Below are 23,062 nucleotides of genomic sequence, written 5' to 3' on the forward strand. Positions count from 1 at the left end.
CCACCACCCCAAGCCTCTATCACCCCAGTGTGTGCTACAGTAGAATCAGCCCTGGCAAGAAAACCTTGGAACACAGGAACTGACTGTGTCGGGCCCATGCCTGCCAGACCAATCACATACTGGAAAAACCATGGAGATGCAAAGTCACCTACAATGCTCCAAAGAAATAAGACCACAAATGATGTCCTATCAATCAGTGCTATCAATCATGTGCCCAGTTCTTTCTGACACTTTTTTGAGATTCTTTGTAGGGAGCTGTGGAATAACCAGATGAGGTCAGTAGTATTATCTTCTTCATTTTTTACAGATGGTGGAAATGAGGCCCAGAGAAGTTCACAACCTGCCCAAGGCCTGGAGACCAGATATGAATGACAGCATTCTGACTTCCAAGTCCACATTCTCCTGACAATGGTACTGTTTTTCCTTTCATGAAATTTCCAGAAGGGGAAACATTCAAAAGAAGGGAAAGAAAGAATAAACCCTAAGGCAGTGATCACGTCAGTCAGACTGTTCCAAGTGCATATTTTTTGTTTTCTTTCTATTTTTATAACAATCCAAAGATGTTTTGAACAACAGTAGTTTAAACAATTTCTACATCATTGATGTGTAATATCTGAATAAATTTAGGAGTAAATTTTAGGGTCCCTTCAGCGTAAGTTATTTCAAGAGTCAAAAAAGTTCACAAAATGTTGGAGTTGGAATAATTTAAATTCAATTCATTTTACAGATGGGGAAACTGAGGCCAGAGAGGTGAGGAAACTTGGTATTAGCTAAATTATCAGGGAGAATTGGATGTGCAGTGGTTCTCAAACCTGGCTGCAGATTAGAACCACTTGGGAAGTTAAATCCATGATCATGGGCTGCACCCCAGATCAATTCAATCAGAATATCTGGGGATGGTGCTGCATCCCTGGCATCTTGGTTCAGAATCATTGGTGCAAAGAAGAACAGACCAACAAACATTTTGAAATATTAAGTTCTATACTTAAGTCTATCATTTCCTAGCTCTACACCTTGGGTTTTCCCTTCTGTAAGATGAAGATATTACTTCCTAGCCTCACAGGCTTAATGAAAGATTCAGATACCATTTAATTACTGTTTATATATCAAAATTATAAACAATCCAAATAATAGGAGATTGGCTAAAAACTATAGCATCTTCACATGATTGAATTTTATGCTGCTATTCAAAATAAAGTTTCCTAAAACTTTGTAAAAACATAGGATAATGTTTATGCCTAATGCTTAAAGCAAGATACAAAACTCCATGTGCATGGTATTTTTAAAAATCTGGTGAAAAGTACATATGGTAAAAACTGGAAAGAAATAAATACAACAACAATTAGCTAGAAAAGGCTACATATTGTATAATTCCAATTATACAGATTCTGGAAAAGGCAAATCTATGGAGACTGTAAAAAAAAAATCAGTAGGGGGAGGGAGAGATGAGTAGGTAATTCACAGAGGAGTTTCAGGGCAGTAAAACTACTTTGCATGGCACTATAATGTTGCATACATATTGTTATACATTTGTCCAAACCTGCAGAATATACAACCAAGAGTGAGCCCTAATGTAAATTGTGGACTTTGGGTGATAAGGATGTGTCACTGTAGGTTTATCAGCTGTAACAAATGTATCCCTCTAGTTGATGTTGATAGTGGGGGAAGCTATGCCTGTGTGGGGAAAAGGGGGTATATGGGAAATTTCTGAATTTTCTGCTCAATTTTGCTTATGAATCTAAAACTGCTCTCAAAAAATAAACTTTATTAATTAAAAAAATTAACTTGAACCATATTGGCCAGTGCCACTATAGCTGATTTATTTCATCTTGCAATTCAAACAAACAAATCCATTAAGGGCATAAGTTCAAGATGAATGAATGCCACCAAAATATTGGGCGTGTCATACCTGATGCATGCTGTTTCTTTTTTAAGTGGAAAAATATTAGTCCTGAAAGTAGAAAGATAATGCTTTGCTCATAAGATCGATATGGGCAGTTGTACTCACCATCCTTGCAAATGGCTCCCATTTGACACATTCCTAAGTCTAAGAGATACCCACTGGGGCAGCTTGTACAGTTCTTGAATCCTGGGCCATTGCACGTCAAACAACTGATATCACATCTATGAGAAAAATGTACAATTTTTTAATCCATTCACACATGCACAGGGGAAGCGTGTTTACTAGCTACCTCATTACGTCTTACATTTAATTATCCCTCTGAAGATTACTCAAAAATCCTTCCTCACAAAAATTGCTAGGTTAGATGACACAGGTAGACACTGTGATTTTAAAGGGTATGGAGCATGTACTTGAAATTGAAATATTAAAGGTTTTAAGGTGCCCCTGAGGCAAAGGAATAAAAATATCAAAGATAAGCTGGGTTAAAGCTTCAGAACAGTGTCCACAGGTACATGTTTAAACCTAGTGTTATCATTACAAATTCAAAGTTTTCTTATTTTCTTATGAAGATAGTCATCAAAGGAACTTAGGTCTAAATGCTAGGGCCTAGGGGGCAGATCCACTTACTTTTTGCAGGATTTGTATCCATTCTCTGAAGAGTGGTCAAAGTAATAGCTGATACTACAGCTCTGCACGCATCTCCCATCCTCCATGAAGTAGCCCTCTGTGCAGTTAATGCACCCATCAGCTCCCGCCCCTTAAAAGCAAGACAAACACAGGAAATGAGAAATAAAACCTCAGAGGGGGTGGTGTCATGGGCTTCTTCTTTAACAGTTTGAGAAAATGGCATCAAAGATTAATAATTTAATATTCATGCTTTTTCTTGATTTCCCTGGGAAAAAAGCCTTCAAAGTTAAAAATGGAACCTCTTGACAAAAACATTCACTCTCTTTTGAAAGAGGAGATATCACTGGGCTATGTAAGTTTCCCAATGAGGATAGGATGCTGATGATGACTGCTTGACTTTCAATGAGAATACACACACAATTATCAAAAGAGAAATATACTTTTCCAGCATTACTTTAAAAGTAGCAAGTGGGTTGCATGAGTGATGGCTCAAACCAGAAAGAAAAGCAAAACCAGAACCGGGAGAATAAACAAAAGAACTAGGGAAGGTACCAGCACAAGTGGCGCAGAAGCGGTGGCAGGGCTGGCAGTCCTGGCCATTGAAGTACCGTCCATCTTCACAGGAGACAGAACACCGGGATCCCTGCAGGCTGGAAGAAGTATAAAGGGAGCTTCAAACAGACTGTTGTGATCAGGCCAAAACGTAATGACTCCCCAAACTCCGTATGTAACAGATACAGTTTCCCTCAGAGGCCAGTGGATTTGGCAAAGCTTCAAAGCAGGGGAAATAGCCCGTGTACCATTTTTTTTTCTCCTCTCAATGCTTATAATGCTTCTCTGTGCCTACAATGATGTCTGTAGCATACACACATGCTGCTAGGCTTCGGGGACATTCTCCTTAATTTGTTAGACTGATGGGCACACTCCTACTTCGCGCAACATCTTACAACCCAGAGGTTTTAAAAAGTATTTGACAAAACAATCACATTGTCTAGCAATAAGCCCAACAATTTCTTAACATCCAGACTTACTACATAATACATTAAACAGTTATTTCATGATTATAAATGCAGTAGGAACACACAGTACAATGAATTACGACTGAGTAAAAGTGTACGACCATCCTGTCCAACCCACAGCTCAAATTCTCTGGAGTAGCCGTTCCGATTTTAAGTGTTTTTGATTTTAGTCTTCTATAGGTTCTCATCAAAACAAGATTTAAAATACTTTTGCCTCTATTTTTTGATTTATTCATTTTAAACACTCTAATGAAAAATTTATCAAAACTAACTGTGCTGCTATTTCCCCAATCATCTTGACTTTTCTTTGTTATATTATTATCTAGTGTTTCTGGGAGTTCTCTAAACTATATTAAATAATCTATTTAAATTTCTATTTACCTAGCAATATGAGATAGTATTTAATGAGTTGTCAGAATGTCACATGAGAGTTGTCAGAATGTCAAATGAGAAATGCATATTTTTCTCTCCCTTCTAATTTCTGTCAGCTATCATATTTTTCACAGTCTACAGGTTAATTCTTAAAATTGAAAGCAAATAAAAATTTTTTACTATATTTGGCTGGGCATGGTGGCTCACACCTGTAATCCCAGAACTTCGGGAAGCCAAGGTGGGTTGATCACTTGAGGCCAGGAGTTTGAGACTAGCCTGGGCAACACAGTCAGACGCCACCTCTACAAAGACTAAAAAAAAAATTGCTAGGCATGGTGGTGCCTGCCTGCAGTCCCAGCTACTCAGGAGGCTGAGGCCAGGAGTTTGAGTGAGCTATGATCACACCACTGCACTCTAGCTTGGCTGTCAGAGCAAGACTCTGTCTCTTAAAAAAAAAAAAAATTACAATAGTTAATATAAAAAATATTAGTCACTGAATAACTAGTGTGATTGGAAACATAGTGAGAAAATGTAATTCTATGCTACCAAATCAATGAAACTAGAAGATCAGTATCTAAACAGGGTTAAATGGTTTCCATTGTTTTAAACTCTTTATATTGCTCCAAATTGACATCTGAATTGACTGCTTTGTATGTGGATAATGCTAATTTAAAAAATTAAAATTTATTTTTCCCTATGCTCTTAAAAAATTTGGAAAGTACAAAAACAAAGTTGAAGGAAAAAGAAACCTGAACAGTCCCCATTAGCATTTTAATTTATTTCCTTCCTGGATTTTGTGCATTGATATATTTGATATATTTTTTCCCTGTTTGTTCTTCACCACTATTTAAAAATTTACAAGTCTCTTGAGGCAAAATGGTCAACCCTGGAAGCCCTTAGAAAAATGCAAGGGGCCTCAAGGAGACTAAGGGAAGCATAAGTGAAAGTGGACTTCATTCATAGATCTCCTCGCTGGCCAGAGAGACAGCGCTGTCATTTCAAAAGCCAAAAGAAAATCCCTTTCCCTTTCTGTAGCACTAGAAAAAAGGATATTGCCTTAAATGGATCCATTTGAGAGGAAATAAGGACCACCAAAACACTTATCAAAGTTAAAAAGCTGCCTAGTTTTTCTAAAACAGGACAGCACTTCCTTGTGAGGTTGGCATCTGTTCAGCAGGACACAGAGGTTGCACTGTATGGAGAAGGAATGAGGTAAGGGGACGTGTAACAGACAGCAGTCACCAACCCTGAAGCCTTCTGCTGCTTCCAAAATACAGGTACTGCAAGGCTAATGCACTTGGTATTGTGAACGCCTCTGTTCTCTCTGTGATAAACTGGCCAGGTTAGACCTGTGCTGTACAACATAATCTGGCACACATGGCTACTGAGACCTTGAACGGTGGCTATAGTATGGCTAAGGAACGGAATTCTAAATTTTATTTAATTTTAACTAACTTAAGTCTAAATGTGAAAAGTTGGCACTTGATTCCATTATTGGCAAAAATTTGGGTATGTTTGGAACAACTTGGCTATGTAAAATTTTCTTTTTCAACTATAAAACCTAAATAAAGATCAAATATTTCTCACAAAAACAATTTTGTCTGAATTGAGATGTGTTTTAAGGGTAAATATGCATCAGATTTTGAAGACAGTACAAGAATGAAAAACATCTGATAATAGTTTTTATATTGTTGAAATGATAATATTTTAGATATATTAGATGAAATAAAATATTTTATTAAACTCATTTCTCCTTATCGTTTTACTTCTCTTAATGTGGTTACTGGCATATTTAAAGTTACATATATGGCTCTCATGTTTCTATTGGCATGCACTGGTTTAACATACCCTACACAATGTTCCCTAAGAAATAAAATAATTTAAATCATCTTTTATTTCTCATGAACCAAGTATGTGCCAGATGGTAGAATAGGTATTTTGTAAATGTTATCACAGTTAACCGTGAACAAGTATGTGCCAGATGGTAGAACAGGTATTTTGTAAATGTTATCACAGTTAACCTTTATCATAATCCAGCAAAACAGGGGTTATTATCATCATTTTATAGAGGAGAAAATGAAGGCTCGGAGTAGGTAAGTGACTTGCTCCAAATCACACAGTTAATAAGTAGCAGAGGAAGATGTGAGCCCACATCTACTTTCTTTCTATTATACTGCTTTGCTCCTTCTCCAAGAAGAATTAGGTGGCTAATTCTTTCTCAGTACTGAAGTCTTGAGATGAAAATTGCCAAGTAAGCTAATACTGAATGCATTCATGGGGCGAAAAAGAAATAAAGCCATAGATAATTAATCAATCTAAATGAAAATGATGCTCCAATACTGGTTAATGGTGAAGAATGTACCTGCCTGGAAACTGCCTGGACCCTGCCTAGTTTACCTCCAGTCACAGGTGGAAATAAAGATATGATCGATACTTAAAAGAAATCCAGTGCAGCAGAGTTCTAATTCTACGTATAGCCCCAGTCCAACTCTTCACTAAATGCAGAATGGTCTCACCTTCCCTACTAAGATCAAGAGGCTACCTAGTTAATTTGAGCTGTACACATTGTTCTCTTGGAGAGTTGACCAACTATTGAGCTTTAGCAATAAGCAAGTCATCCACTCAAGGAAAACATCTCCTGGTGTTAAATCTATGAGCATACCATAGCATAATGGAACCAAGCCTGAGGTACTTAGATAAGAGAATGATTGGGTATGTGGAGAGAAATAATAAAGATAAGGGAATAATTTCTGGCCATCCAAGGAATGAACCAGGGGGTTAAATATAATTCATTGGTATTACCTGCAAAGTAATCCTTGACTGGCACAATGCAGGTTAAAAAGCACAAAGAATGCCTCTCAAATGGCCATTTTTACTGAGTTTTATCTGAACCATCTTTTCTAAAGAGAATTTATTTGGATATAACCTTTCTTTAGCCAACACAGCATCCCATTTTTCACATATAATAGCAGAGATAATGCAAATAGCAATCAAGTGCTTGAATGGGAGTCAAACCAAGGGTAGCTCATAAGAGAGCTATTTATTTACTTGTTTATCATTTTTTCATTTTATTTACATTGAGAAGCTCTTTGGGCTGTGTTACTTGATAAAATCCTTCATTCTCTTACCTTAACCCATCCCTACATTCTGTACAGTTATGGAATTCAGTACATGTCTTGCAGTTTTCACTGCATTTCCGGCAAAGATTTTTCTCTGTTAAAAAAAAAAAAGAGAAAGTTATAAATCAGTTGGTCAATTGGATTCCATAAAAGCATCAGAGACGTTCTAATGCTTGCTAATGTATGCTACAGTATCTATGGCCTTGACTAGACAATTGCAGGAAAAGCCACAGAATCACTATTTGTTATCATTTCTCAGCAAACCAAGTACAGACAGGAACTGTAACACTGGAAAACACCTTAGACTTCTCTGCCATTTTGCAGACAAGAAAATGATAGCCTAGCTAATTCTTAGTTGAATAGTTTATAGGCCTTTTTTTTTTCTTCTTCTTCTTCTTCTTCCTAGTCTTTCCCCAGGAGGGTCTCCTAACTTGCAACAGTGCAAATCCCACTCACGAAGCTGGGACAACATAACTGTACAGGGATTGAAAGGCAATGCCTGAGACGGAGGAATGGGAATGTAGACCCCCATGCTCAGAGCTTTTAGGACTGGTCAGTTGAGCTGAACTAGAGAAGGGAATCTGTATTTAAGACTGCAAGGTAAGGATTGCTTATTTCTTACATTGTTTATTTTAAACACTATTTTAGTGTCTTGCACTTTACAGCTGCAGTGGAATTGGTATAAATGTTATTATAATTCAGATAATATCTATATTCTGGAGAATAGAAATGTATCATTTGAACAAGTATACTGTGAATACTTGCTTTCCTAGTTACTACCAGGTCCATATTGAAAAAAGTTGGCAAATTTATGGTTGTTCTATGGAGGAAAATATTTGGCATATTAAGGAAGACCTTCTACCTTAGACAAAATTTTGCTAAGGCTTGGTACCTGCTCTGATACGCAAGTGGATTATATCCATGTGAATGTAGAAATGAATGAAGCTTTCTTCATGGGCTTCCATCTGCTCTTTAAATGTTGATGTTCTTCAGGGTTCCATAGAGAAACACAGCTTAGTGGATCCCTGCAAGGACCTGCTGGATCAAGTCTGAGCCTCTGAGCATGAAATGCGAAGCCCCTTACAATCTTAACAGTAGTCATCACACGGTCTCTCTCACTGTCTCATTGAGAATACTGCACAGGCATAGAATCTTAACTCAGATGACCTAGATTTGCATTCTGCTTTTAGCACCTCCAGTGGGCAAATTCAGGGTCTCTGTTCTCTTATTCATTAAAATGAGATTACAATGTTACACACTTCTCTGGTTGTCTTGAGAAGTTAAATAAAATTAATTATTCAAGGGAACGATATGAACTATTAAGCACTGTAAATGTGTTGGCAGTAATTATTACTAGTCATGATCATATGCGATCATTATGTTGTACATAAATGGACTCATTAGAGAAGAAAACTATAACATAAGGCAATTACATAGAAAGAGAGAGATATACAAACCACTTGTATCAACACTTTGTGGTAGCTGAAGTCATAGTTTGAACACCTTAATTATCTACCTTCTAGGCTCTGGAAACAACGGACTCTCAGTTACCTTGGTTCTGTCATACAACATTCCAGAATCAAATTTCTTTTTCAAGGCTCAACCTCTTGATAGAATTTTGACTTTTTTTCCTCACAAGGAATACTGCACATTTCTGTGGATTTTTTATGCCCCCTTCTGTCTCCCAATTTCTCCTTTCTCCCTCAAGTCAAAGCTCATGTTCTAAATTTTGGGGCAAGCAAAAAAGGCAGAGTCCTTACCCACTGGCCTAAAGGGTAAGTTGAAAGACCCTCTCTGCCTCACAGAGAAACGCTCCTCTTTGAAACCAGAGAGAATTTCACTTCTTAAGAAGCAGAGTATTCACTTCAGATTTCTTGTCTGATTTTATTTTAAATAACTCCTGTTTCTTTAAACTTGAATTTTCTTTTTTCTTCCTTAGGTTGTGCAGAAACATGAAATTTCAGTGACATCGTATACCATGGTATGAGGTCCTTGTTAAGAGAAATTACCCAGAACTCAGAAATAAAGGAAAAGATAACTGCAGTCCTTTTCAGAGCCACACTAGAGCACTGTCTAATAGGTCTACCTTAAGACTATTTAATTCTCTAGGGCAATATACTTTCGTCTGTTTGCTAATGATGGCTGATTAGGGCCCAAACTCTGTGTTAATGCACACATTTTTGTTTGGTGAAGTTGCAAATTACTTCTATTCATTCGAAAAAAACCACTCCCCCAAATTCTACCTGTATTGCCATGTAGAAAATTATTAAATTATTCAATTTTGTCTCCAATGTGGCAGAAGGATTTCCATTTTGCCTTTCCTGGCAGACTACAGTACCCGATCATCTTTCAGCCCTATTTATTTGTCACCTTGCAAGTTCCCTCATTAGTCGGTTAAATAAGTCGTTGACAAATGTTCATTCTACTCTTAAAAGACAGTCATATTTTTTGAACTTTTTAAAAAGTATATTTTGATATTATACAGGCCTGGTGTCTATTTGGTCAGTGTGCAGAAAAGAGCAGGCCTGAATGTTGTCCTTAGCAAATCTGCTTGTTAAGGTTGGCCCATGGCTGGCAAATCTGGGAACTTGAATTTTGGGAGGGTTCCCACTACCCTGAAAAGAGTGGCTCACTTTGTCTAAATTGTTTGTATAAACAATATGGTTTATGGTGAACACCTATTTTCCTTTGAAGAGTCTGGAATTTTGGTATGTGTCAGGTCTGACCAGCCCCTAGTGACAACCCTGGGCCCTGAGTCTCTGATGAGGTTCCCTGGTAGACAACATTTCATGCACGTCGTCACACATTGTTGCACGGGGAACTGAACACGCCCTGTGTGGCTGAACCTTGCTCCATATGCCTTTTCCCTTTGATGATTTTTTGCTGTAATATCTCCTATCTGTGAGTTCATGAGCACGACTATATCCCAAGCCTTGTGAATACTCCCAGCAAATCACTGAATCTGGGGGTGGTCTTGAGGATACTCTGACAAAGTTATAAGCATTTTTACATAAAGCTTCTAAAGTGTTCTCTTAAAATAAATGAACTAGATCCTGTTTGATATGAAGCACAATTCCAGATTTCACAAAGAGGCTATCCCTCCTGAGGTCACTCAAATGAAAACACCACATTTCTTCTCTAAAACCCAAGTATTTGAAGTGAGCTTACTGGTATCCTGATATGACCCATCAGGGCAGTGAGTAACACAGCTGTTGGTTTCTTCATTCAGAAAGTATCCATATTTGCAGGACATGCACTGGTCACCATGGCTCCCAAAGCAGGACTCACAATTGGGGGCACACTTCCTGCAGCGCTTCTTATCAGCATGGTAGTGGCCAGGGGGGCAGCTGGAGACACAGATCCTGCATTGTGAAACAATAAGAAAGCAGCGTCACAAGCGAACCAGTCCTCAGCATTCTCTTGGAGGTGCTGAGCAAATAGCTGAGCTCAGCCTCCAAATCACTTTTAAACCAGGATGCCAACACCACATCCAGAGAGCCAGATTGTTTGTTAAACTTCCTCCTGCACAGTGTGCTGAAGTAGCAATGCAGTTACCCAACACCAAGTCTACCAAGGACTTGTCAAACCATTTCCTGGTTTGCACCTAGCTCTTGAAAAATGATGATGGTTATAGAGAGGAAGGTTATGGTGGTGAATCAGAGGAAAACTATGTGGGAACCACAACTCTATTCAAAAAGGTCCCTTTAATAAGGTGTGACTTCTATTTTCGTGTGTTTGTCATATGGATCCTGTATGTGCATGTGTGAGTGGCGGTGGTGGTTGTATGCTGTTGTCTAAATTAATGTAAATATATTTAAATTTATGTTGTATATGAGAACACTTAAAAAAAACTTTCTTGTTTGCCCATAATGGAAGCACAGAGCTTTATTTATCCATTCAACAAATATTTACTGAGCACCAATTAAATGTCAGGCATTTTGCTAAGTGCAGGAGATAACGGAGGCTGGGAGATAGCCAAAGTCCTCCTTTCTCTTAAGGAATTTAAATTCCAGCAGACTTACAACAGGAATTCTTAACACGTCTGGGTCTGTCTGGGGGACTGGAGTATGAAGGAACTGTGTGGCTGCTATGCTTAGTGAGTTTTCGCCTGAAGGAGGAGGGAGAACGTGGGTGGGGCTGTGGGAGACAAGGGGAGGTCAGGATGAACTCTGACGGGGGTAGTCACCATTCGTTGGCTCTGCCCAGGAAACATATCTGCACAGCTCAGGCAGACACCAGGGGCTCAGAGGCACAGGGTCCACCTTAGTGCCCAGGGCAGAAGAGTGAGATCAAGCAGGACCAACCCCTTTGCCACACTGATGGCCTATGTGCTGGAGAATGTGGAAAAGCATCAGTTTGGCCTGTGCATTGGCATCTTTGTGAAGCCATGAAATCAAACATCAGTGGGGTGGAAAGGACACGAAACTTGTGTGAGATGGGAGGAATAAGTTCAAGAAATCTATTGTACATCATGATGACTAGAGTTAACAACGATTTACTGTGTACTTGAAAATTGTGATGAGAGTAGTGTTTAAGTGTTCTGGCCACAAAAAAAGATAAGTATGTGAGCTAATGCATATGTTAAATAGCTTGATTTAGTTGTTCCAAAATGTGTGTACATACGTATGTGTGTGTGTGTGTGTGTGTGTATATATATATATTTGTATCACACATATATATACACACACATATATATGTACACACATACACACATATATATATAAACATCATGTTATGCATTATAAATACCTGCAGTTTTTATTTGTCCATTAAAAAAAAAAAAAAAGGTCTGGAGAGGCAGGTGCTTAGCTGGTTCCTCCACCATCCTCCAAATGTGAGAGAAGACATTTGCAGTTTCACAGCATACATGCACATTTTGCGTTTTGTAACTCAATATAGTTTTCACCATTCTGAATAACACAGGGAGGCATTTGGCCTGCACAGCAGCCTCTTTTCTATGTTTAGGTCCTGGTGGGAGAATAGTGGAAGATGCCAGTGGCCTGCAGGAACTCCTAAGATGCCTGGCACATGCTGTGGGGATGTGACTTGGCCCCTCTCTTACCTGGTATTGTTTTTCAGCTTGTAGTAGTAGTGCAAACAGTCATTGCAGTGGTCTGGTCCTGGCCCATCACAGCCAACCTCACTGCACTCAGGGTCGCAGGGACCTTTCCAAAAGACATTAGAACAATACTTGGAAAAATGATTTTAGAGCAGGTCAGCTTTATCTTGAATTTGGTATAAAATAAGACTTTTATTTTTTTTCTTATGCAGAGAGTTTCTTAAGACAGAGGAATAATTGTCAATGTGGCTTTAGGTCCAGAGATGAGCTCTTGACTTTTTTTGACTTTTGATTCCTAGGCAACCTCAATTACCTAGGTATAAAGAATGTAAATTCTAGTCATGGCCTGGTCTTCAAAGCACATATGGCTGCCTTGTGGTAGATAAATATTTTAGAATTCAAATGAACTGTAGCAACTGGAAAAAAACCAACTGCAATTAAGTATGTGTAATAGTAAAAAGATTGGATTTGTAGAAAAGAAAGAAGTTGTTGACAAAAAGGAAAAAAGCATTATTATTTAATGCCTGGACCAAATGACCTGTCTCATTAAAGCTACTGAATACCTCTGAAATACTGTGGCCAGGAAGAAACACCATTACAGCACCTGGCACAAGCTTATCAGCACCCAGTCTCAGACACAGATAATAGATTTAAAATTGCATCCTACACAAAGGCCAATGGGCAATTCAACAAAAGAAAATGACATATAAATTTAAAAAAATGCAAGCAAGCTTAAAGAATTCCAGACCTGGGATGAAAGTTCCCAATCTCTCTTACTATATATTCTTTGGTATAGAACTGGAGATAATGCACAGTAAGAAAAAAAAATGCCAGAAAGATGGAGCTATTTTGTGACTGATGAAAAACTTTCTAATGACATGGGCTAGTTATAGAAGTTTTTAATTCTCTTCTTTGTTCTCCATATTCTGGAACATTTGGTCTCATAATCTGCAAACTCTTTCCCACTGAAAATTCATGATTTTAACTAGCAATAAATATATTGAATGAAATGTACAAATAGTAAGTCAAGGGTAGTAGAAAATCTACTTACTGTAACCCAAAGGACTTACTGTTATACCTTGGTTTCTTTGAGTCATTATGGGACTATGTTTCATAATTAACTGAATCACAGAAACATAAAATGTTAGAACTCGGGTGGAATGACTTAGAGAAAAATCTGCTAGTCAAATACCCTCATTTTACTGATGAGGAAACTGATTTTCCAAGAATTTCAGTGGCTTGCCCAGTATCACATGGTGAGGAGAGGAGATCAACGTAGGTCCTGATACTTAGGTAAAAATTCCTGCTTAGAGATAGCAAATCACATACTAGGGATGACTTCTCCATCTGAATGGAAATAAGTCATTTCAAAATGCTGCAGACATGAATATACTTCTGATTAACTGTAAGAGTCATTTGACAGTACTGCTTATTTCCATTCTCCCCAAAGCTTCAAATCGATCTCTAAATTCCCTGGCTACTGCAACTTGGGACATTTTAGCCATCTGCCATCGTACACCAGGGGAGTGGTGTCTCTGCTGCCTGTGGACTGCAGTTCAGCCAGCTGTGATCTCCCAGTCCCTGGGATCCAATAACACAGTACGGGAATCTGGTTATGATAATGCCATCTGTGTCTCCAATCTGGCTGACTTCTAAATGAAGGTGAAAACTGCAGCTCCAAAGGAAAGGAGTCATGGGTGGCCCTAAATTTTCACCAGATGACTTCTAGAATTAAACAAAAAAAAAATCCCAAACATTTATTCTTGATATTTGCCAAAAGGGCTCTCGCTGTATGGCAAGTTCACATACTATGCTGTTTCTTTTATCATCTTAAACTGTCCCAGATGCAGTTTAGCATTGTAGGTTGCAGGGTAATAATGCAATAATTGTCTTGGTTCTCTCACAAGTGCCAATGTTGATGTTTTAGAGATATAATCAGAAAAACCACAAAGATGTATAACTGTTCTGAATCTCAACATTCCAAAATTTGAATGGGAAACATTACCAAAATATGAATAAAGAGTAACAGCTTACTATTGTACTCTATGTTTTCTGGATCTACTTTCTCCTATCTGAGAAGACAAAATAGTTTGCTAGTTAAAATATAAATAGCAATGCTATAGGCTCAAAGCAAAACATCACAAAATCTAATACAATCCAGCTCTGATAAGCTCAATTGGTCTTAATTTCAAGCATGTTTATTGATTCTAGGATGCTATCTGTTTAGAATAAAAGTAACTACATGTGTATTTAAGATACTCTGTTTAGGTGGTTAATGAAGTACTTTTATTTTTAGTATTTAGAGGAAAATCTCAGAACTGTAAGAAAAAATATTTCTCATCTAAAGATACATTAAGCTTGTATTTATAGTTCTTTCTTTTCTTTTCTTTTCTTTTTTTTGAGACCGAGTCTCGCTCTGTTGCCCAGGCTGGAGTGAAGTGGCACAATCCCGGCTCACTACAACCTCCGCCTCCTGAGTTCAAGTGATTCTTGTGCCTCAGCCTCTCCAGTAGCTGGGATTACAGGTGCGTGACACCACCACACCCGGCTAATTTCTTTTTGTATTTTTAGTAGAGATGGGGTTTCACCATGTTGCCCAGGCTAGTCTCAAACTCCTGAGCTCAGGCAATCCACCCTCCTTGGCCTCCCAAAGTGCTGGGATTACAGGTGTGAGCCACCGCGCCTGGCCTATAAATAGTTCTTCATTAGAAGAAGCTTTGTCCATTATGTGTTATATGTCATATCTTAGAAGGATTGAATGCTCCTAGGAGTGCTAGCCAATGCAACAAGACAGTAGTCAGAAATAATGACAAGAAGGACACAAAACCAATTTGCAGATGATAAGGTACACAAACCATCCCGGAAAATCAACTCTAAACTATATAAATTAATGAGAGAGTTAAGCAAAGTGGCCATATATAAAATAAATACAACCAATAGATTTCCTACACACCAGCATATACTAGTTAGAAAGCATGGAATATTTTCCACTGTAAGAGCAACAAGGCCCTAAATACTTAGGTGTAACACTAACAAGAAGAAAACTACATAAAATTAAAAGATCTCAGTAAAATGGGACATGATCTATGTTTTAAATGGAAAGATTGTATGTTGTAAAAACAATTCTTCCCACAAGATTGCATATAAATTCAAATTAAATTCCAATGAGACTTTTAAAGGGAGACTTAAAAATCATTCTAAAATTCATCTGGAAGAATAATAGGGCAATAATTGCTATGGAAATGGGAAGCAGATGTTCTACAAATATAAAAATACATCATGAAATGAAAACAAAACAGTGTGGGTGGTATTGGTTTGAGAATTATTAGATTGACGAATCAGAAAAGGCGGAACCAGAAAAGATGCTGGTGTAAGAACTTACTATATTGTTATAAAGGAAGCATCCTAAACTAATAAAAAAAGAAGGGATAGTTACTTGGCCAACGATGTTAGTCTGTTTGGAAAATAACTAAAGACAGAGCTTCAATTGACACTACATGTCATAAACCAAAATGAGTTCCAGATGAATTAATGGCCAAATGTAAAAAGTAAGAGATTACCAAGCAAAGCATGTGAATATTCAGTAGACATTAAAGGATAAAACTTCTGCAAAAAATCAGTGTTGTATCTGAGACCATAAACCCCAGCCTCTAACAGTTTTCTTTTTTTTTGGTCAAAACAACACAACACAAAACAAAACAAAACAGTGATAAGTGAGAATATGTTTTCAGCAAATACGAAACAATGTGAGAGACAATAACATGCAGTGTTCACAAGGAGATAAGAGGATTACTGTACTTTGAATAGAAAAATGGGTAAAAGACAGTTGTATTTAATTCAGAGAACTACAGAGGAAAAAATGTTTAGATTTACAGGCAATCAAAGCTATAACATTTTTAAAACGTTCACCTCTTTCTTTTTTTTACTTTTTTTTCTCTTTATTTTTTTCTGTTGGCAGGAATGAGTGTAATAAACAATCACATAGCTGGTCACAGTGATGACGGGTACATCTTGTCTGGATAGCAAGTGACAAAATGTTTCCAAGCCCTAAAGCTGATTATTGTCTTTGATGCAGTAAGTCTCAAAACAGAACTCTATTCTAAAGAAATAATGAAGATATAGACAAAGATTGATAAATAATGATGTTTATCCAAACTGTGTTTAAAATAGTGTAAAACTCTGTAAGCGAACAATGTGTCCCAGATTATGGATTAACTATATTATGGTACAATCACAGTATGGACTATTAGCTTTGTAGATAACACATATGGATATTTGAATATATGAGTGCACTGATATACACACACAAATATTTAAGGGGAAGAAAATATGTCAGAATATGGGTAGTAGATTGTCCACTCCACTCCACTCCACTCCAATTCCATTCCATTCCATTCCATTCTCCCATGTGGTGGGATGATGCATGAGCTGCCTCTTTTTAGCCTGTGTCCCACCGGAAGTCAGCTCACCTGCATAATCCTCTGTGCCATAGTCGTCTGTGGGGTCTTCAACTCGGCTATAGCGGAACCGTTCCACTTTAGGAAACTCGTTGGTTGGTGAATATGGCTGCACGGAGGTGCCATAGAGGACCAAAGACCATTCTTTCAATTTACCTTGAGAAATAATAATGAAATCACAGCATGACCAAATCTTCCCTCTTTAGCTCTGTAACATCTTTAAGTCCTTCTCACTCAAGAAAAAGCAACAGAACTGTGGAAGGCAGATGGATATGAATCACTACGTCAAACACAGAGCTAGAAATGCGTATTTCTCATCATTTGCAGAATTAACCGTTTAATAATTCACATACCACATATCGACTGAGCATGTACAAGAGAGGCCTTGATTTAATCAGCATTTATAGGAAGACTGAGAAACACACTTCAGATTGCTGGATCAAGGGCTGAATTTCAAATTACAAATATTTAAGAGAATCTCAGGACTTAATAGAAGGCTTTGTTTTTCTAGGTATAAAAGTCTTATATGGCCCGGCGCGGTGGCTTGTGCCTGTAATCCCAGCACCTTGGGAGGCTGAGACCGGTGGATCACAAGGTCAGGAGATTGAGACCATCCTGGCTAACATGGTGAAACTCCGTCTCTACTAAAAATACAAAAAAAAATTAGCCAGGTGCAGTGGCACGTGCCTGTAGTCCCAGCTACTTGGGAGGCTGAGGCAGGAGAATTGCTTGAACCCGGGAGGCGGAGGTTGCAGTGAGCGATCATGCCACTGCACTCCAGCCTGGGTGACAGGGCAAGACTCCATCTCAAAAAAAAAAAAAAAAATTTTTTTTTGGCATTATCTGACTTGTTAATAAGTAGACAAAACAACTCTTTGTTCTCCCTAATTCCTGGTATTGGTCATTCAATATTAAGAAAACATCACTAATTATACTATCCTATAGACCTGTGCTGTCCAATGTGATAGCCATTAAACATTTGATTATTTAAACTTAAATGAACTAAAATTGACAAAAATTTTGAGATTTAGCTTCTCCACCACACTAACCGTATTTCCAGTGCTCAAGAGCCATATGTGGCTAGCGGCCATCCTACTGGACAGCATTTCTATCATTGCAGAATGTTCTGTGGGTCAATGTGCAAAACAGCATTTTCTTTCTTTTTTTTGATTTTGCTCTGTCACCCAGGGTGGAGTACAATGGCATGATCTAGGCTCACTGTAACCTCTGACTCCCTGGTTCAAGCGATTCTCCTGCCTTATCCTCCCAAGTAGCTGGGATTACAGGCAGCCCCCACCACGCTCAGCTAATTTTTGTATTTTTTAGTAGAGTTAGGGTTTCACCATGTTGGTCAGGCTGGTCTCAAACTCCTGACCTCAGGTGATCCACCAGCCTTAGCTTCCCTAAGTGCTGGGATTACAGACGTGAGCCACCACACCTGGCCCAAAACAGCATTTTCTGGTCAGGAACGCCTTGAGACCTGAGGCAAGTGCTTCACCTTCTATGAGTTTGGATCACTTACAAGGAGCATTTTGCTTTAGTTTAGTTCTTATTTGTTAACTTATTTCTTAGCTTCATAAAATTGTGTTCAATGCAAAAAGTGAAAAAAAAAAAAAAAAAAAAAGAAACATGCCTCCATTTCATTAAAGTTAGTAAAACTGACCTCAAAAGGAATCAACCCTAAGCAGAAGTGATTAAGACAAAACCATTACAAACATAGACATATGCTGGTAGGAAGGTAGAATGCCCCTTAGAACCCCTCTCACCTTGGCTTAATGCATAGAATCTAGACAAGGTCAGGGGCTAGGGTCTGGGGCTAGCTCAGAGAGTGACGGATTTCAGCTTATCAGCTTCCTTCATCTATTAGCACCTACCATCACCATCAAATCGATGTTTGATGTTTTTAACTGCTTACTATATGCTAAGCACCGGCCTAAGTGATTTGTAAGTTTTATTCCGTTCAATGTTCAAAACAACTCTAAGGTAGGTACTAATATTCCCAATATATAGAGGAGGAAACAGAGCCACAGAGGTTGGTAACTTCCTCAAAAGCAATAAGAGGACAGACTGATATTAAAACATACTCCAAGTCCAAATCCTGTGTCTTTAAACCATATACAATATCGTCTCCTATTCATTTCTAGGAGTTTAGGGGCCTGACATTTAAAAATGAACACATTCTGTGATGCATGTATTTTTTTTTGACTTTTACATTGGACCAGTACAATTGGTTTATATATGGTTTGCCCTCTGCCAGCTTTTCTTTGGCCTCATTTGTTAATGACCAAGCTTTTCACAATCAGGGTATTATTCAAGCCCAGAATTCTAAGTAACACGCATTAGGGAGTGGTAAGAAGTGAATGACTGCTGGAAATTGAGGACCTGTCTGATTGCCTTTAGGTAGCAGTGCAAAAGAGAATGCATTTTCCTTCTGGCATCTCTCAAGTGTACAAATGAAGCATATAATACAAGGACACTATAGGTCATCCCAACCATCAGTCACCTTAAAATTTAGTTCATTTTATTTAAGATCATTTTGGATGCAAAAGTTTACCCTCTAAGTGCTTTGAAGAGTGCTGTCTCAAAATTGATTATTTCCCTTTGTGCCATTTCTGAAGGACATCGTAAGCCCACTAGGGATATCCTTCCTGTGTAATTCATCTCTTCATATTTCACTTATTATGTAATTTTATTTCCTTAGAACCTCTACTACGATTCACATCAAATAACTGCCATCATTTTTGTTTCTCCTCTACCTCTTTTTCTGTTTGCTAAATTTTATAGATGATTTTGCAATTAATATTGAAACCTGTTATTATGAAATAGCTGTGTAAATACAGAAGGAGAAAAATCCATCTTACTTGCTAACACATAAATGCAATCTGCATATACAGGTTCAATGTGCCAAAAATCAAAACAACACCCTCAAACGCTCTTAATATGTATTGTAATAATAAATGGGAAGAAACAATAAACAAATATAAATTCAGTTTAGAGCCAGGAAGTTCTATATTTGGGGATGAGTCTACCATTTAATTGGGCTAGAAAATTCTACAGATCCAACTGAATTTCTACTCGCTTACTGAGGTAATCCCTTATTAATCAAAGAGGAAGAAACCTATCATAGGACTGTACACCACAGAAACAATGATATAGACACATGTGCATACACACACACACACCCCCACCCATAAACAGGACACTCAAAGTCCCTTGCTAAAGGTGTAACTCATCCTGAAATGAAAGGTTGGTTGAAGGAAAGATACACAAAGACTATATGTTTCCATTAAAGTCTCCAGGCCAGTAATAGCATTAGGGTATCTCTCGTCTGGCGTAAAAAGAACACCTCAACACCTCTAAAATGACTGGAGGTGACTAGGGTTAAATGTGAACATTTAAATAGTATAAGGAGATGCCACTGCTATGAAATAGGTAACTCTAGATTATCTGAGATACTGTAGAGTTTTAAATGTACATAATCATAGTAAGCTCTGTATAGACTCAGAACTTCTTGAGGGCAGAGGGATTTATATTTGTGACCCCTGACCCTTAGATGCAATGCATGGTTAACCAGTAGCCCTTAGGAGCAGCCTGGGCTTATCATGGAGAGTAGAATTTCTGGTGTCTGGTGGTAATAAAGAACAGAGTCATGTTTAGTTAGTTTTATAACTTTAAAATGCTCAAAAACGTACTCTTTATGTCTGCACCCTCCTTGGTACACAACTGCCACATTTGACAGTGTTTATTTCTCCGGGGTCTCTTGTCCTATAAGAGTCCAGCAGTGATGCCTGCTAATGGATCACAGCCCAGTCACCATGCTTCCATTTCACCTATGTGCCATGACCCTGTGCATCCTCATGGCAGGGGCAATAAGCATGCGCTGCAAAGAGGAAGAAAGGAGAGAGGAAGGTCCTGGGAACTATGTAGATTATGAAGAGGTGAAAGGGTCTAGAAACTCTGGGCTATAATCTGCATGTTTTCTCTATCAATCCTGCCTTATTGACAAACATTTGCTTTCTTGATAAAAACTTGGTAACCACTATATTCAGGCTGGGCACAGATACTCTTTAACAAAAGGTTTATCCTGATTCATTGTGACCTGGCCACCATTCCGGCTTTGACCTCCCTGATTATGGGACCACTGTGGCAAACAAAGATGAACCTCATTTTAGAACTAGGGAAGAGATAACCAAAATGTACAGTCAACAATGCATCTCTCAGAATGAGTCACTTTCTCAGATTGGCAGGCAAAAGTCTGGCAAACGTGCCCTTTATCCCTGTGCTCTGCTGTGTGCCTCCTTTGCCCTGTGCAGCTAGCTGTATCTGATTGCTACACACTCCTACAATTACAGAATGTCTAGGTTACTTTATTCTGTAATCTGGAGAGGGCTAGAACTGGATGTCAGTCCTAAAACTTCCCCCAAGCCTGGTTCTTCTAAAGAGGACTGGACAGAGCACTGAGAAGGAGGACTTTATCTGACGGCTGAAGATGTGTTCATGGATGGGTGGGAAGCTAGTTAGTTATCAAACAGATCATTCACTGCTGAGCCACTCTGTAGGGCTCTGTAATGGGCAACACGGTCTCTCACCCCATGTTGCCTTGTACTTTACCTTATATTATAAACAAGCTTTATAGGTTAGCATGAAGACGGGAATAGGCTGTGTGCAGAAACAGACTGAGCCTACCTGAAAAGACCTTTGTTAACATCATAATTTCTGTTTTACATGTCAAGAAGGGTTTCTTTTTCCTTGGCTCTTGGGATCATGCGGGGAAGAATATCATCATCATTTTCTTTGGTGGTACCCAGATTAGCTGGCATGGGCCGAGCTCAATGTCTTGTCTAAACTGAGAAGTAAATTTAGGGAAAACTAAAAAGAAATAGATAACTACGGAAGCCTGTCTCTTCTTGTGAAATTATGCAACTGAACTCATTGCCGGTGGACAGGCTGGCTTGTTTACAAAGAAAGTCTGGGAAGCTGGTTAGAGATGTGGATCATGTATTCTGAAACATCAATCAAAAGCTGTCATGTTTTGTTCTATACTATATGTGTTATTTCCTATCCTTAAATTATTATCTCTCAAATGGTAATCTTGAGAACTGAAATACATGCAGGTAATTCAAAGCACACATGAAATGAACCACATGAGAAAAGATGCTAATATGTGAGTGTGAAACACTCTGGCCAAAATACACTCCATCAATTTCTTCTACACAATAGACCAATGTACAGAAAGGGAGTTCTCACCTGGAGTCTTAAAGTTCCTTAGCTGAGAGGGAGTATCATAAACTTCAAGGACCCAGTCACCAGCAGCTCTTTCTCCCCAGCAATGAATGGTCATGAACTCCCAGTTTTTGAATCCTTCCATGGAGTGATCAAATAGCCTGAAAGAGAATAAAACATTGTTATGTACGATATTTCAAATCCAATGAGGGTCTAGTTAAGACCACAATCAACACTGCTTTTTGTATCCATTAGCAAGTTCAGCTGGGCACTAGAGCTGGTCTGCATCCCGGATGTCACCAATTTGCAGATATATATATATATATACATATATATATAAATCACTGTTTTACCACAGAGAAACAGAATTGGGGCTGGCTACGTAACAGCAAAACTGGAAGGAAGAACCCACTAGGGATCAGCAAAACCAGGTTAAGACTCTACCTACAAGACGGACAGGAGAGTATTGAAGACGTGGAGGAGCTAGGGCTCTCTTATACTGCTGATGGGAGTGCAAAATGACACGAGGCTCGGGAAAACAGTTTGACAGTTCCTATAAAGTTACACACACACTCACCATAAAACTCAACAATCCCCCTCCTACCTATTTAAACGAGATAAATGAAGATATATGTTCCACGAAAAACTTCATATGAATGTTCATAATTCCCCAAAACTGTAAACAACTCAAGTGTCCATCAACTGGTAAATGTATACACAAATTATGGTACAGTTGGCCCCGTGTATCTGGAGATTCTGTATCTGTGAATTCAATCACAGATTGAAAATGGATGACTGTATATCCATACAACAAACTACCCAGTAATAACTGCTAATACATACCATGACATAAATGAATTTAAAAAACATTATGCTAAGTGAAAGAAGCCAGACACAAAAGACTACATACTGCATGATTCAATTTATACAATATCATAGAAAAGGCAAAATTATACGTAAAGAAACAGATCAGTGGTTGCCAGGGGCTGGGGAGGAGTGAGGAAAAGAGGCATGGAGAATTTTTGAGGGTGATAGAATTGTTTTATATGTTGAAAGTAATGGCGTGTAGCTACACAGCAACACAGATTTGTCAAAACTCACTGAATTATTCATATAAAAAACTGAATTTACATTGTAGGTAAATTATGCTTCAGTAAAGACTGCCCACTAATCTTATCCAGTTCAGGGAGTTATGCCTGAAATCCCAGCCTAGATCCTGCTCTTTCAGCCCTTCCAATGATTCCCAAAGCTCCGAATTAGCAGTTTAAACTCTCTTCCTGCTT

General features: G+C 38.4%; 1 protein-coding gene across 3 annotated transcripts in view; it reads right to left on the reverse strand.

The window, feature by feature from the left end:
- The window catches only part of PCSK5 (proprotein convertase subtilisin/kexin type 5), a 471,035-nt gene that overhangs the window by 164,708 nt on the left and 283,265 nt on the right, over window positions 1-23,062 (reverse strand). For all 3 annotated transcript variants that reach the window (XM_055272213.1, XM_055272212.1, XM_055272214.1), the window contains exons 13-20: window positions 21,804-21,940; window positions 16,569-16,712; window positions 12,103-12,205; window positions 10,209-10,402; window positions 7,050-7,134; window positions 3,083-3,180; window positions 2,531-2,660; window positions 2,009-2,124 (exon numbers count right to left, since the gene is read on the reverse strand). In XM_055272213.1, coding sequence (XP_055128188.1) covers window positions 2,009-2,124; window positions 2,531-2,660; window positions 3,083-3,180; window positions 7,050-7,134; window positions 10,209-10,402; window positions 12,103-12,205; window positions 16,569-16,712; window positions 21,804-21,940 — 1,007 coding nt within the window. The remainder of the gene's footprint in view (window positions 1-2,008; window positions 2,125-2,530; window positions 2,661-3,082; window positions 3,181-7,049; window positions 7,135-10,208; window positions 10,403-12,102; window positions 12,206-16,568; window positions 16,713-21,803; window positions 21,941-23,062) is intronic.

The sequence above is a fragment of the Symphalangus syndactylus genome, chromosome 3 (genome assembly GCF_028878055.3).
Source record: "Symphalangus syndactylus isolate Jambi chromosome 3, NHGRI_mSymSyn1-v2.1_pri, whole genome shotgun sequence".
NCBI lineage: Eukaryota > Metazoa > Chordata > Mammalia > Primates > Hylobatidae > Symphalangus > Symphalangus syndactylus.